Source organism: Pelodiscus sinensis, chromosome 11 (genome assembly GCF_052426305.1).
Source record: "Pelodiscus sinensis isolate ZL-2025 chromosome 11, ASM5242630v1, whole genome shotgun sequence".
NCBI classification, from domain to species: Eukaryota; Metazoa; Chordata; order Testudines; family Trionychidae; genus Pelodiscus; species Pelodiscus sinensis.
In genome coordinates this window covers 26,191,813-26,207,360 of record NC_143062.1, presented here as the reverse complement: position 1 = coordinate 26,207,360, position 15,548 = coordinate 26,191,813, and the positions used below count along the sequence as shown (strand labels likewise).

At 49.5% G+C, this 15,548-nt stretch overlaps 1 protein-coding gene across 3 annotated transcripts in view; it reads right to left on the bottom strand.

Annotated features, from left to right (window-relative positions):
- CELSR3 (cadherin EGF LAG seven-pass G-type receptor 3) overlaps window positions 1-12,075 on the bottom strand; it is a 76,334-nt gene extending 64,259 nt beyond the window's left edge. For all 3 annotated transcript variants that reach the window (XR_016350434.1, XR_016350435.1, XM_014577431.4), the window contains exon 1: window positions 7,553-12,075. Coding sequence is in view for 1 of the 3 variants with exons in the window: in XM_014577431.4 (XP_014432917.3) it covers window positions 7,553-11,993 (4,441 nt within the window). In the remaining 2 variants the exon portion in view is untranslated. The remainder of the gene's footprint in view (window positions 1-7,552) is intronic.
- Between the last annotated feature and the right edge of the window lie 3,473 nt (window positions 12,076-15,548).

The window sequence follows — 15,548 nt, the reverse complement described above, 5'->3', positions numbered from 1 at the left end:
CAGTCTAGACGTAGCTACAGTGTTTCAGCTACTTTATGGCTTCAATAGGCTTTTGTGGGCTAGCCTGGGAAACTGACCATCATTTTTAACAGTGTTTCTATGGGAAAATGTGTTCCGAGTGCCAAACAACCGACTTACAAATGAACTTTTGGAACACAACTCATTCATAATTTGGGCACTTCCTGTGTCTCTCTGGAGAGGGAGGGAGCAGCTCAGAGTGATCCACCATTCTTCTAGAACAAGAGCCCCGGATGGGCCTGTATGCCTCCATGCCCAGGTGTTTGCAGAGCAGTTGTAGCTGTGTTGGTCCAGATATTAGAGAGACAAGCTGGGTGAGGGGATGTTTTTCATTGGCCCAACTTCTGTCACTGGAAGAAACAATCTTCCCAGGAAGAGCTCTGTTTTGCCTGAACGCTTGTTCCTTTCACCACAAAAGTTGGGGCCAATAAAGACATTATCTCACTCATTTTGTCTCTCTCACGTCCCCAGGCGAGACCCAGCTATAATGCTGCTCAGCCATTCACTGCATCCGTCTGTATGGCTGGACAGGACTCAGTTGTCAGCTCCTCACTTCCTCTTCCTCTTCCAAGCTGTGCCACTGCCTGTCCTGGTCTCACACGTCCACCTCCTTCACTCTCCTTTCAGACAGGTGGAGAGGGTTTGAGCTCATGTGGGTGGGGGGAGAGGCGGTTCTTTTCCATTCATTCACCAGCCTGACCTTCTCTCAATCCACGAGGCACTCCCTGCTACATTATGAAGGGCCATCCCATGCTAACTTTGCAAGTGAAGAGAGGCTGAGAGAGCTAGGCCGCTGCTCTTGAGTTAATGGCCTGAGAACGGACAATAGAATTGCAGCCACTTTCTGCAAAATGCCCTCTGGAGGGGAAAGGAAAGAAAAGAGCAGAGCAGAGCAGCAGGGCTCCAGCATTGCTAAAGCAGCTTCACATCTTCACCTCTTCACTCACACTGGGGCCTCTTGATTTCCCACAGCCATGGGGCTGCCTAGCTTGGGTCTCTCTCAGTTTCTCCCTCCTCATACATCCTTTGGTTGGTCATTCAGCCGCCTAGAGCAGAGAACATTAGTGTGCGCTAGGGAGCTGATAGCCACGCTGGCCCCCAGGGCCAGGTTGGGGGGGACGGCTCTGTGCTCCTGGAAGGGACGGGGCTGAGGGAAGCCAGTCCTCAGCTCCGCCTGGACTGCGGTTGCCTTCTAGAAATGTAAATGGTTAAACCTTATCAGGTGATGCTTACTGGTAACTGGCTAACCGGCATCTGGCCTGGCTGGAGCAGACCCCCTGCCTGCAGCGGGCTGGTTAACCAGTTAAATATGTAGTTTAACTGGTTAACATCTTAAACAGGATTTTACATCCTTGGCAGCCCTAAGACCCACTTGGAGTACACCACGGAGCTCCAGCAGTGATTTAAAGGGGTCTGAGCTCTGGGTGCAGGAGCAGCATCAGCGCCCAAAGCCCTGGGACCCTTTGCATCGTCACGCCCTGGAACAGTTGCCCCCACTTGTTGGTCAGCCTGAATGTGTGCGAGAGCTTTCACTGAGCTTTATGTCCCTCTGCTCCAGAGAATACCTCCATACCAATAGGGTGAGTCCATTGGTGATTGGCATCATGGACAAAAGGTTGCCAGTATTTGGGCAAATAAACGACCTTCCTATATGGTCTTTACAACCCTGCCTCTGGCTCTCTGATGGCAAGAAAGACACAACATTGAATCCCTGGCCACAACCAGCAGTTTTATTTCCTTTGCATCGCTGGTAGCAGCATGAGCTCCTAATTACTCTCCACTGACATGCCTCTGATTATTGCCAATGGTGATGGGAAAATGGGAGTGTGAGGATATAGGACAGGTGAAGTGCAATTACACATCTATAAAAAACCCAATGACTGAGCAACAGAAAGCTCGACAAGGCAGTCTGAACCATGCACCCATGGAAACATTCCACTGTGACATGGCACAAGGACTATGGGAACAAGTTTGCTCCAAGTTTGCATTTACTTAACATGCAGCTCAGAACTGCTCAGAAACTGGTTCCTTGATCTCCAGACTTATACTTCCTGCCATCTTTGCTGACCAACAGAGATAGTGCTTACAGAGGACAACAAGAGTTTGCTCCGCTGGCCTAGCTGGTTGTAGAGGTTAAAGTTACAGTCCCAAGACACTGCTCTCCAACAGTACAAGATGTCAGAAGCAGGACTGAGATTAGTGGCACCACAGCCATGGTAGGCAGGCTGGGAGCATAAGGTCCAGTGGGGCCATTCGTATTACAGAGCTCCTGATCCTTTGCAGTCACACACAGGTTTTTCCATGGTTCTTTATTGTTTAATCCAAATCCCAGGATCCTCACTTGGAGGCTGGGGTCTAAACTCTTGTCAATAAATCTGCATCATCAGTCACATATGCACCTGAATAGCAGAATGCATTCTTTTGTTGATTCTTTCCTACTTGCAGGCTGAGTTCTCCCCAAACACACAACAGCTAAGTCTAATAATCACTTATTACTGTTATGGACATCCTGATTGATTTCTATTAGACATATGGGATTAGGATAAAAGACCGCCAGGAAAGTGAATTCAGGTTGGGGCTGGGGTAAGGATGCTTTGCTGTTCTAACTAAGGTGCCAATTACTCAGTGTAAGCTTCTCAGAAAGCCAGCCACCAATCACACTGAAATCTCTGGCCCCAGTGAGTAGTTTGACACAATTACATCTTCTTGTGACAAGTGGCGCTTGAGGAAGCAGCCCTCAGCAGCTAGCTCTGCATGCTTGAAGCCCATCTCCAAAGTACAGGGAACAATTTCAATTCAGGATAGCCCAGTTTATGCTTAGTATAAAAGCCTGAATGTCTCAGTTGTCCCCTTCCCTCTGACAAAGACTGAACATGTCTTTTCCTGGTGCCCAACACCAAGCCAATCAGAAACAGTGAGGGATGCCAAATACACAACCTTACTGTTGTTTTTACTAACACTTCAATCACCAGGACCCATAAGCCAAAGATACAGAGAAATTAATATCTCACAGAAACAATTCTCCCTGAATATCAGCTTTGGGTATGTCCTCTGGGACTTTTGTCTTTTAGCTCAGCAGCTTCTGATGTTTCTTTCCCCATCTCATGTCATAATCTGGTTTGTAGCATCACAATCAGTTGCCTAAGATGATTATGCCATCACAAATAAAGATTCACAACATTCACATGTGGGAATAAGGAGCAAGAGAGAAAGAGAGATGCCTGTGTTGGAAAAATCTTGGTGGCTTTTTTATGAAAATGTCTTTAGGAATAAGGCAAGGAAAAAAAAGAGAAACTAAGAGAGAATTGTTCCTGAGGTAAATGTTTCTCTTTTCCAGGAGGCATCAGCTGCTCTTTCAAATTTCTGATATACTTAATTTGAAGGAATTGTGAGGTCTTGTGAATCCAGTCAAATTTAACTTGCATATTATCACTAATTTAATTACAGGGCCTCTTGCTTTGGCAGCTTTAAATATGTAGATTAAAACATACCATCCTAGGACACCATCACACTGTTACTTAACATTTACCCTAAAGTGAGTGTTCTGCCATGTCCTAAAGGTTACTAGCCTTGGGCTCTGATGGACCTGCAAGGGGAGCGAATTTCAAAAGCAGGTCTTCTCCAGAGAAAAACTTGGCACAGGAATGGAAGGCAAATTCAGCCCCATGGGAACAACAGAGGGATTTGACTCAGAGTGTATAAACAAATAGGCCCCACTTGATCTTAAATGCCACTGTGAAATACAAGGTAAAGCGGCACCTTAAAAAACTGCTTCCCAGAACTTTCAGAGCTTTAAAGAGCATCACCCACACCTTGAATTGCACGGAGAAGCAAAAAGGAGGCTGACCTGAGCTCATAATGTTATATGCCCATTGTGAGCCACCCGGACTTTCAGGTGGACATCTGCACACTGAACCAGCTGGTGTTTCAGGGTGAACTTCAGAGGTAGCCCTAAATAGAGCACATTACATTAGGGATGTGAAAGTGTAACCGTTTACACAGTTCAACGGTGAGTCTAGGCTCGTTGTTTACTGTACAGTTACACGCAGACACCCCCCCCCCCCCCGACACTGCTGCTTCTGTGTCAGAGGCAGCAGCGCACAGGGGGGCAGGAGCAGGTGGGAGCCGACTGCTTCCCCCAGCGTGTAACCTCTGAAAAAAAAATTCAGTGGGTGCACGTTTACTTGAATAAACAAATTTTAACATCCCTAATTACAATAGTGCAGCCTGGAATAACAAAGTTGTGTCTGACAGCTGCAAGTTCTCAGGCTCCGGGCTAGTTGATATTAAAGACAAACCACCAGAGCTGTCCGGGAGGAGCAACAGCAGGACTTTGAAGTACAAATCATTTTGGTTAGAGTTGGGCCTCCTGCCAGGATGTGGGGTTTGTGCATTGATACCCACCGTGAAAGATTTCAGGCACTGATGAGACAAAGTTTCATGCCAAATACTAGCTGCCCTGGAATAGCTGGCTATCGTGAGAGTAGGTTTAATCTTGTCACTTCATAGGAAAAGTCTCATGCAACAATTCCTGCCATAGGACTTGCCATACCAAGTGGGACCATTCAATGGCTCATCTGAGCCAGTATCTTGGCTCAATAGTGGCAGATGCTTAAAACAAAGATTCAATAACCCCAATGGGATGATGATTGGCTGTGTAAGGAGCTGTACCCAGACTCCTTTGGTCAGAGTGTAGTTCTGACATAGGGACTTTCAGAGGGATTATGGGGCACCCAGATGAAACAGCTCAGGAATCATCCATACATTTCCCTTTGAGGCCTGACACTCCAACTCAAACACTTTATTCCTCTGAGCCAAAGAATTCTATTGTTTTTCTTTCTATCCGTGGGTTTGTGATTTCAGTCCCTATGGAATAATATTGCTTTATTACCATCAAAGTCTTCCCTTCCTCCTCACACCATATTAACCCTACCAATGACAGGGTCTTAGTAGATAACAAATACGGCTGGCAGCCAAACAAAGACGGAGACTGAATAGGCACTTAGCCTTCAATTTAGTGGTAGATTCTGTTTCCTATATTCAGCGACGTAGTAGAGTCCATTCGTTACTTTAGAGCTACATACTACCCTGCCTTCCAGTCGGTAGCACTCTAGTATTTTAAGCACACACAGTATCTCACCAATGGCCTTTTATCATTGTGAATCTTCAGAAATGAAAGTACTCATGTTACTGAACGAAGTTCACTTTTGTGCAGTGGCTTTCAGACTGCACTGTATAGAAATGAACAGTGTAATCAAATGTTAATTTCAGTTCATTTTAAAATCTACAAAATGCCCCTTCCCTTAGGTGTAATTATGATTTTGTGTTGATTCTGGCTGTGAGCTTTGGGCCTTCCAATACTACATGTTTATAAAGCATCAAGGGCATGGAAGGTGGTCAATAAATAGCAGAATAATAAAAAATGCAAGGGCTACAGGAAGGTGACATCCTTACAAAACAGGGCCTAAACTAAACACCCCTAGCACCCACCTTAGCCAACAAAAGGCACATTTCCATTCTGGCTCGCTCCTGCAAAACTGGGCTTCCTTTCTTATCTTTCTCTCTGCTGTGAGCATAGCCTTTGCTAGCCTCACTTCCATTGGAAAATGATGACATCGTAATTTCAAGAGCCTTGTTGTTCTAAGGCAGTTTAGTTCAAGGCCTTGAAATGTGATTTTCTCCTGCCTTTGTGCAGGGTTAAGTGTATTAGGAGGCAGATTCTGCATAAACACACTCTGGCAGAAGCAAGAAAGGTCAACCCATCTCCCCCCAGCTCTAGTAATCAGCCTGTGCATGTGTTTGTCTGAATATGATATTACCATGCCCTGCAGTTACAATTAACCCCTAAAGAACTTCAATCTAGTGAGGCGCCGTCAGAGTATCCCGGACTGGATTGAATACATCACCATTTAAAGCTCATACTCCATCTTTTGGAAGAAATAGGGCCTTATTTGCCCAGATCACTCACTAAACAAGTTGGTAGGGTACAAGGGGGGGGGGGGAGGATTAGATGGAGGCTGAGGATCTGTGGAAAGTCATGAATAATGTAAGCCTCCTAGACACAGCTACATAACTTAGTCTATGTCATCAACACCCTGCAAATGAACACCTCCCAGTACGGTTGCCAGGTGTTCAGTTTTTGCCTGGACAGTCTGGAAATCACATCTTCTGTCCAGTAAAAAAACCAGAAAATACCAGACATGTAAAATGTCTCGTATTTTCTGTTTCTCTTGGATGGAAGACCATTTCCCCTCTGCCACATCTGGCGGGGGGGGGGGGGAGGGAGAGGGGGTGCAGCGGCCTTTTATTTGCTCAACAAGTTTGGTTTGCCCCCCATTTTTTTTCTTTTCTTTTTTTTGCTCAACCAATTTTTTCCCCAGCCGTGTTTGGGGTTTTTTGTGAAGGTATCTAGCAAGTTTACCTCCCACACCTCCTTCACAAGTCATGCTTAGGTTATTTGGTATAATTAGGAATCCATTTCAAGAAACATCATCTACAAGGCAGGAAGGATGGTCTTATAGTAAAGGCAAGGGACCGGGATGCACGAGATCTACATTCAAATTCTGTCTCTGCCATTGGTTTCTTGTGTGACCTTGGACAAGTCACTTACTCCATCTTTGCCTTTCATCCTCATCTGTAAAGTGGGGAAAATAATAATTCTCTGTATGCATGCATACATTAAATGACCACCACACAAGAACCTACACAGTCAGTTTAGGAGATACATTTTAATCCTCTCTTCTAAAATGGTGCACACAATCTTTTACACCCAGTGTCTGTACATGCAACAACTTGGACTCCAAAAAATGAATTCAAAATTGTAGAAGCTGCGTTTGAAAAGTTAGCGCCAAATATTTGTAGTAATAATAATCCACAACCAGAATTTTGAAATGGGAACTATTTTTGGAAGGGTGGGGAGAACAAACTGGGGGTTGAAGACACAAAGGGAGCAGTAAATATTTGAATAAGACATTTTAAGGGGTTGAGAGTTTGAACCCTGAGCTTAATCCCTCACTTCCTGAATCAGCAACTGCTGAAAGCACAATGACAAGGGCATGCTCAGGCCCCAAAGGATGGGAATGGCTCACTCCCTTAGCTAGGAGGAGCTCAAAGCAAAGCAAAGATTGCACATTCAGTCCAGCAGCTTCTAGGAACCAGCAGGAGCAGTCTGCTCATCCACCAGGGAAAGCAGTGTGCCTCCCAAGCCAGCATGTCACAGATATGTGCATTTAGAGAGAGCACCTCATGCTTAAAGCTTTAACTAACTGATCTTCTAGCTAAATAACACTTTGCTGATACACAGTGTGGTCCTCCTTACATTTCAAGCCCTTGACCAGATGCTCCCGTAGAATGGATACTATCATAGCCACCCATTTTATGTTTGTTTCATTCAGATTTTAAGTAAAATAATAGCCCAAATGCTGTAAATTCAGCTCTACAAGATACACACTGCCTGGAACACTCCAGCTTGGAACCACCTGAACATAGGAAATGTGACACTATCACTGCCTTCCAAAGAGTTTAAATATCTTACCTGTGACTGTCACCAGCATGGAGGCCACTAGGGGCCGATTGTTGTCCAGCTTTCGGCTCAGCCGCAGCTCACCGCTTGACTGATTTACAATCAACAAGTGCAGCTCGTTGCCCCGCTCAAAAGCGTAGAAGAGCCTGTCGGACACATCTGGGTCATAGGCTGGGATCTTCCCTATGATCCCAGAAGGGAAGGTGTTGGACCTGTTGGAAATGTAGTTGTTGAAGAGGATCTGGAAGTTCTTGAGGACAGGGCTATTGTCATTCTGGTCAATGAGCTTGATGTGGACTGTGGCTCTGCTGACGAGTGGTGCAGACGTGGCCTGGACCACAATTACATACTCGGGTTTTGTCTCATAATCCAGGTCAATCAAGGCAGTGAGTTCCCCAGAAAATATGTCCATCTGGAAGATCTCAGGGATGTTGCCTTCCACGATCTGATACATGATCTGGGCATTAGGTCCCTCATCTGGGTCAACAGCTGTGATCTGAGCCACCACAGAGCCCACAATGCTGTTCTCCTTCACCAAAACCTCAAACTCTTCAGCGGGGAAAATGGGGGCATTGTCATTCACATCTTGAACAGTGACTTGAATGTTGACAGGGGTTCTTTGTGGGGGGACCCCTCTGTCCACAGCATAGGCAGTCAGCTCATAGACTGGGACACTCTCTCGGTCCAGCCTGCGGACAGTGCGGATAATCCCAGAGGTGGGCTCTATGGTAAAATCCCCATCTCCATCCTCCCCATTCTGGAAAGTGTACTGTACCCGCCCATTGGTGTGGGCATCACGGTCAGTGGCCGAGATCTGGAGCACGCTGGTGAACGGAGGAGCATCCTCTGATATAATGCCTTGATAGTGAGCACTGACAAAATGAGGAGCATTGTCATTTACATCATTCACCATGATCTCTACATAAGTGGTGTCTGCTTTCTGAGGGATCCCATTATCTTTGGCAGTGATGGCCAAGGTGTAGGTGACCTGGTCTTCATAGTCCAGCTCTGCCTGTAATGTGATGGCGCCTGAGTCTGCATCAATACGAAACTGAGGAATGTTATCCTCTAGGTAATACGTGATCCTCGCATTTTCCCCCACATCATCATCAGTGGCACTGATCACCACCACAGTGCTGCCCACAGGACGGTCCTCATTAACACTCACTGAGTAGTGGGCACTCTGGAACACAGGCCGATGGGTGTTGGCATCTGTGATGTTGATATGAATGTGGCAGTTGTCTTGTAGGGTCCGGTCAGAGGCAGTCACTGTCAACACATAGCGCCTTTCTTGCTTATAGTCCAACGGTAGAGAGAGAGTGATCAGCCCCACTCCTCCCTGACTACTGATAGAAAAGCGGTTCCGGGTGTTCCCCCCAGTTATCTGGTAGCTAATGGCACTGTTCACATCCCTGTCAATTGCTGTGACACTGAGAACACTGGTCCCTACTGCAGCATCTTCATTTAGTCGGATGAAATACTCCTTTTGGGTGAATTCAGGTCGGTTGTCATTCACATCCATGACAGTGATGGTGACACTAGCAGAGGCAGATAAGGATGGAGAACCATGGTCCCGAGCCTCTACCCCAAAGAAATAGTGCTCCACCGACTCACGGTCCAAAGGGCCACTCACTGTGATCCACCCAGTGGCACTGTTCACCACAAAGGGGGTGTCAGCTGAGACCCCAGTTAGCTTATATTCCAGACGAGAGTTCTCCCCATAATCTGCATCCACTGCCTGGATGTGGATCACTGAATGGCCAAGGGGGGCATTTTCCAGGACAGAGATTTGAAAAGGGGTGCTGACAAAAATTGGGGCATGATCATTAATGTCCACCACTTGGATGCTGGCCATGCCAGTGTTGTTAGACAAAGGAGGGCGCCCTGCATCCTGAGCACGTATCCTCAGGGCATATTCACGTTCAACTTCAAAATCCAAAGGTGCCACTACCTGTATTTCTCCCGTCACACTGTCAATGGAAAATTGACCTCTGCTGTTCCCACTGATGATGTTATAATGGACTAAAGCATTATTGTCTTTGTCCATGTCGGTGGCAGTAACTTGCAAGATTTCCGTATGGGGTCTTATATCCTCTCTCACCTGGACAATGTAGCGCTTTTCACTGAATTGAGGGGTATTGTCATTCTCATCTAGAACAGTGATATAGACTTTAACTGTAGCAGATCTGGGCCCAGGCTCCTTACCCTGGTCATTCGCCTCCACCACCAAAGAATATTTTTCCATTTTCTCTCTGTCCACTTGCCCACTGGTGGTGATCAGCCCTGACCTGGGATCTATCTCAAAAACAGAGTGAGCTGCTTGTTCATTCACAAATCGATACCTGATGTTTGCATTGGGTGGGGAGTCCACATCTGTGGCCCTTAGCTGTAAGATAGGGTAGCCTTCTTCTACATTTTCCCTAATAGTCTCTCTGTACTCACTCTGCTCAAAAACAGGGTCATGATCATTTTGGTCAGCAACAGTAACAGCAATCATGGTGGTGGCAGACAGGCGGGGGACCCCATGATCCACAGCAGTAACCCGGAAATAGTGCAGGTCCATAGTCTCTCTGTCCAAAGCTTTGGTGGTGGTGATGAGACCATTCTTGGGGTCAATGCTAAACAGCTCCATAGACCTGCTATTCATCAGGGCATCCATGGAGTAGACTAGCTTCCCAGCCTCTCCAGAATCTGGGTCTTGTGCTGCCACAGTTATCACAGGAGTCCCTGGAGGCTGGTTTTCAGCCACCTGAACCTGGTAATTATACTGAGGGAAGTGGGGGTGGCGGTTGGCTGCCCTGCCAGTCCTTAACAATGGTAGGAACGCACTCTCCCTCCTCCTCCTCTGCTTGGCAGGCGCATAATGGGGTAGAGCAAACTGCATAGCTTGACTAGACTTTAATGGCAAGTGAGCAAGGAGATCCTGGGCTGACGGGCTCCCAAAGGCCACGGCAAAGCAAAGAGTTTGTAAACACCCTTTGGTGGAATCAAACAGGTGAAGAAACAGACAGGGAACCCGCTTTCTGGGCGGCGAGCCTGGCAGGCTCGGAGCGCCGGCTGGATCGGGTCCTGGCTCCGCTCCGGGAGCTGTCCCGGGAGCTGGTGGTGCTGAAACGGCCTCTTCCAACTCCCCAGCCTCCCTCTGCTCTGGAGGATCTTCCTCCGAGCGCACAGCCAGTTCGGGGCTGGCCTCCCAGCACTCACCGGCGCGCCGGCAGGACGTGCCCCCGTGCGGCTGCCTCCCTGCACACAGCCCAAGGCAGGTCAGTAGGGTCAGCCACTCCCTGCGGCTTGGCGGCCTGAGATGCATCTTTGAAAACCAGGAGCGGCACTCCGAGGCCGGCGGGTCCCTCTCCGGGTGCCGAGGCTGCCAGGTTTCCAGCGGCCAGGGATCCGTGCAGTTATACGCGACGGGACTGGGCACTTGCATTACGCACAGCCTCTCGCCGTGCAGGGAGCGCCGGGTGCCCTCCGCAGCCGCGCTCGGCCAGCCCCCGGGGCAGCTCGGGAGCCCCTCGGCAGCTCGGAGATGGCTCTGGCTGGTACAGCCGCAGCAGGCTCTGTGTCTCTGGCCGCCCACACTGTCCAGGGAGCCAGTCCCATTGTCCGGGCCCGGCCGCTCTCCGCTCGCCTCCTCCGCGGGGTTCCGGATCCCGCCGCTGTCTGCCCCGACGGAGGCGAAGGTGCCTGGGCGCTCCGGACCGGCTCCGCTCCTTGTCTGCTCAGCGAGCTCTCCGCCTTGGTGCCACGGCGGCTTGGGGCAGCCGTTCCCTCTAGTCCTGCGGCCGGGGCTCGGCGCGGCTACCCAGCCGCCGGGACTCTGGGTGCCGGGCTGCCCAGCGCCCTTCAGTGCCAGGACCGGCAGCTCCGGGGGCAGCGCCTGGACGTTTATAATCCACAAGCAGGGGGGGCCGCCGGCCTGCTCCCCCTGGGCAGCTGCTGGGCTCGGAGTCCTCTTCGTGCCCCACACCGGGGGCCCCGAGCCAGCTGAGGGAGCACCCCAACCCCGCCGCCGCTTCCCCGCCAGGGCGCCCCACCGCCCCCCCGCCGGCCGGAGGGGGCCTCCGCAGCGACACCCCCTGCCCGCCGCCAAGCCCCCGCTGCCCGGGCCGGCTCCGCGCAGCCCCCCCAGGAGCACTAAGCCCCGCCAGCCGCCCCCCGCGCACGGCAGCCCCCTGCCCGGCCCCTCCTGCTCCCGGCTCCCCCCGGGCTCCCGCTTCTCGCGGCGGGCGCAGCCCCCGGGCCGCTCGGCTCCCCGCTCCCCCCGGCCGAGGGGGAACAAAGGGAGGAGGAGAAGCAGCAGCAGCAGCCGCCCCCGGCGGCTCGGTCCCGGCAGCGGCGACGGCGGCTCAGCCATGTTCCCCCCGACTCCCTCCCCGCCCGCGGGCGCCAGGCCCCAGCGCTCCCTCGGCCCCGCTCCGCCTCTGCTCTGCCCCCGCCGCCCCGCCACCATCTACAGGCGGCGGCTGCCTCCCGCGCGGGCCGGGCTGCTCCGCCGCGGCGGCATCGCCTCCTCCCGCAGCCCCAACATGGCTCCCGGCTGCCCCGATGGTCCGCTCCGCCCTCCCGCTCCCCTCCCGCCGCCCTGCAGTGGTAGCGCCCGCCCGGCGCAGGCGGCAGCCGCCGCCATTTTCACTGTGGGCAGGGGGGGGGGGAGGCGGGAAGCTGGCGGAGCTGGCCAGGGTGCTGAAGGGCGTGTTTCGCTGCGGCGGGGGAGGGGCGGCGCGCGCAGCTGAGGGGGCGGAGAGAAGGGCAGTAAGGAGCCGTGGGTCCTGGGGGGGGGGGGGGGGGAGGAGAGAATGCAGGGGGGAAGGGTTCGGGGTGCTGGTGGGGATGGAGGGGAAGGCGATGAGGATTGCACTGCGAGGAAGGGGTCAAGTAGGTGCAGGAGTAGGCGGTGGGGAAGGCGGGGAGTCCAGGGAGCTACGCAAAGGAGCGGTGGGACTAGAGGAAAGGATGGATTGGGGAGCTGGGAGGCAAGGCAGGGTGCCAGTGGCTGGAGTAGGAAGACGGTGCATGACTGGAGAGGATGAAGAAACCCTATTCACTTCTTACCTACTCCCCCTTCCTTACCCTCCAGCACTAGCTAATGTAAGAGAAGGGCTAAGTAGTCCACAGGCCACTGCTTGCCCTCCTAGGCCAGATCGGAACAGGTAGGAGGGTGGTTAGATAACTCGACATATCAGTCCACAAGGAGCCTTCATCTCTGTTCCTAACCAGCATTGCATATCACCCCTACCTGAGTTTGTCTGATACAGAAAAGATACAACTCGTGCTCTGACATCTTCCTTTATAAACTAAAAACACACAAGCAGAAAATTACAGTACATTCACATGGATTGCATTTCTCACCCCCCCCCCTTTATTTTTCCCTAATTCCTGCCTGATCTGTCCAGCTCTTTTGCTTCTTTTCTAGAAGTGCCAACATAATGGCTACTTCATATGCTGTTTATACTACCATATAATTTGCACAGTGAATTTCATAGCCAGGGGGTAGATGGAAATGAGAAGAGGAGGTGCACACAAACTCAGATCTGCATCCTCGCCTTTTTTGATTAAATTTACCTCTCTAATATTTTCTCCATCTTTTAGAGAATAGATAATAGGAATTATATTTCCTTGAACCTTGGGAAAGGAACTGAATGATGTAATACAAGCTAGAACTAGTCATCCCTATAAATTGTCTGAGATTACTCCCTCAACCCCCACCTAAAGACTCAGACCTGACAATAAACAAAAGATGAGTAATCAGATAATGCCGAGTTTTCAAATTTCATTGCACTGTTACCTCCTCACAACAAAAATTACTTCACAACCCCAAGAGGGAGAACTGAAGCTTTGGCCCATCTGAGAGCCCAACAGTTGCTAGTGATGGGGCCAAAGCTTGATTCTCACTGTTTTGGGTGGAGGGTGAGAAAGCTGAAACTCAAGGGCTTCAGCCCCAGGCTAGGGCCTGAACCCTGAACACCACTGTCCAAGACTGCAGCTCTTGGGCTTGGGTGCTCAGCCGTGGACCTCAGTCCAGGTCCCATGAAGTCTAAGCCAGTACTTGCAATCCCATTCAAAGGGAGTCACAACCCACTTTAGGCTCCTGACTCACAGTTTGAGAACCATTGCGATAATAGTGTATCACAAACACTGAATGTCACACAACTAGTTTTGTAATCTGGATTCAGTTCTATACTCCCAACTGACAAACATGATTCCTCCCATCACCATATGGTTGCCTTGAAATTCTTCCTTCCTTTGATCATTAGAGGGAAATGTGCTTCCTGCAGGCACAAAAGGAAAACCAGAAACTAGGGCTGAGAGAACAGGGACCAAGAACATTGGGAGGAAAGCAAATGACCAGAATTCCATTTAAATTAATGGAGGATACAGGTCATGCTAGCAAATACATTATCTTTCACCTACTTCCTTACCCCTTGCCCATGAGTCACTTTCAGTTAATCACCAGCTCCAATAACGCTTTTATGAGGAGGCTAATTTATGTATTACAGCAAGCTCTGGGATCAGTTTCATCAGATACTTCCTGGAAACAGCCTGTCAGACAAATTACAGAGCGCAGCCTTCTTTCACTTTCAATTCTAATATAAAATTTCATTGCTCTTTTGTAGCTTATTCTTTCTGCTAGCATATTTAGAGTTGTACCACACAAGAAACATTAAGAGAAGATATTAAAGACAAGAATAAATTATATAAAAGGAGGTTGTCCCTCATGAGAAGCCTTCACCCTAGCCCTGGGCCAATGTAAATAGAAAAATCACATGGGAAATCAGACATCAGAAATGACATGAGAGAAAGCTAGATTAGATCTCCTTCTGGCCATTTCCCTCTCTTTTCTATCACATCCTCCCTATGATTTCAGAGCTCCTAGACATATGGCTTGCCAACCCATATGAGATTTATGACTCTGAAAGTAGCCACTCTCAACTTTATCACTAGAAGATGCAAGCAACCTCATAGTGGACAGTTACGTAAATTTCCCCTTTTGGCATCTGCTTATTTCTAATCCCAAGCAGTTAGTAGTTGGTTTATTCTTTGAGGCATGTGGGTCTCTAACACTTACATTATTTTAATTTTTTTCTAGCAATAGTAACTAGGGATGCTCCTATTATTTATCTAAAGATTCAATCCTTTTTATGATACCTTCACAGGAATTTAAATTCCAAGATGGAGAGCCAGAAGCTCCAGAGTTCTTATTCAAACTGTGACAGTGACTTCTTCCTCAGACCTAGCTAAGTAAGAACTTACTTGCTTCAGTTTCCCCATCTGCAAAATGGGGATAAACAGTATTGACTTAACTTAAACACAAGGGCAATGTGAGGCAGTTAGGATGACCAGATGTCCTGATATTAGGTGTTTGTCTTAGTTATGCAACTATCCCTACCACCATCCCCCTCTCAAAATAAATAAATAAATAAATGGGAGGGGGGTGGGGCCTGATTTTTCACACTTGCCAGCTGGTCGCCCTAGGCCTAGGCATAATCTACTATACATTTTAGGGAGATGTGTCTCTGTCAGTCCGTCCATCCATTTGTTCAATAATGCCTGCTAAATGGACCACCAAATTTGGTATGCATAATTATAATTTAAAGTAAGGTCAGGGTTTAGTTGTGCCAGGACAATGGGATGTGTATGGAATGTGATTATTTCACATCAAATGGAAGAGGAGGGCTCTGATAACAGAACTCTTATACTGCAGAATGATCACAGGGGGGCAGCAAGCGTGCCAGCCCTGGGGGGCAACTGTCCTGTCAGGCACCAGGGAGAAGCCACTGTCAGGGCAGCATGGTCCCCCACACCTGCCAACCCCCTGCCCTGACTCCTGTACCCCCACCTTCCCAGCCCCCTGCCTTGAATTCCTCCCCACCTCAACCTTGATTCTTGCTTTCCTCACACATCCAGGCCCCTGCCCTGAGCCTCACATCACCAAGTCCCTCCCCTGACTTTTGCATCACCCCTATCCACAGCTTGCTGCCCTGAAGGACCCAAGCAACACTGGGTA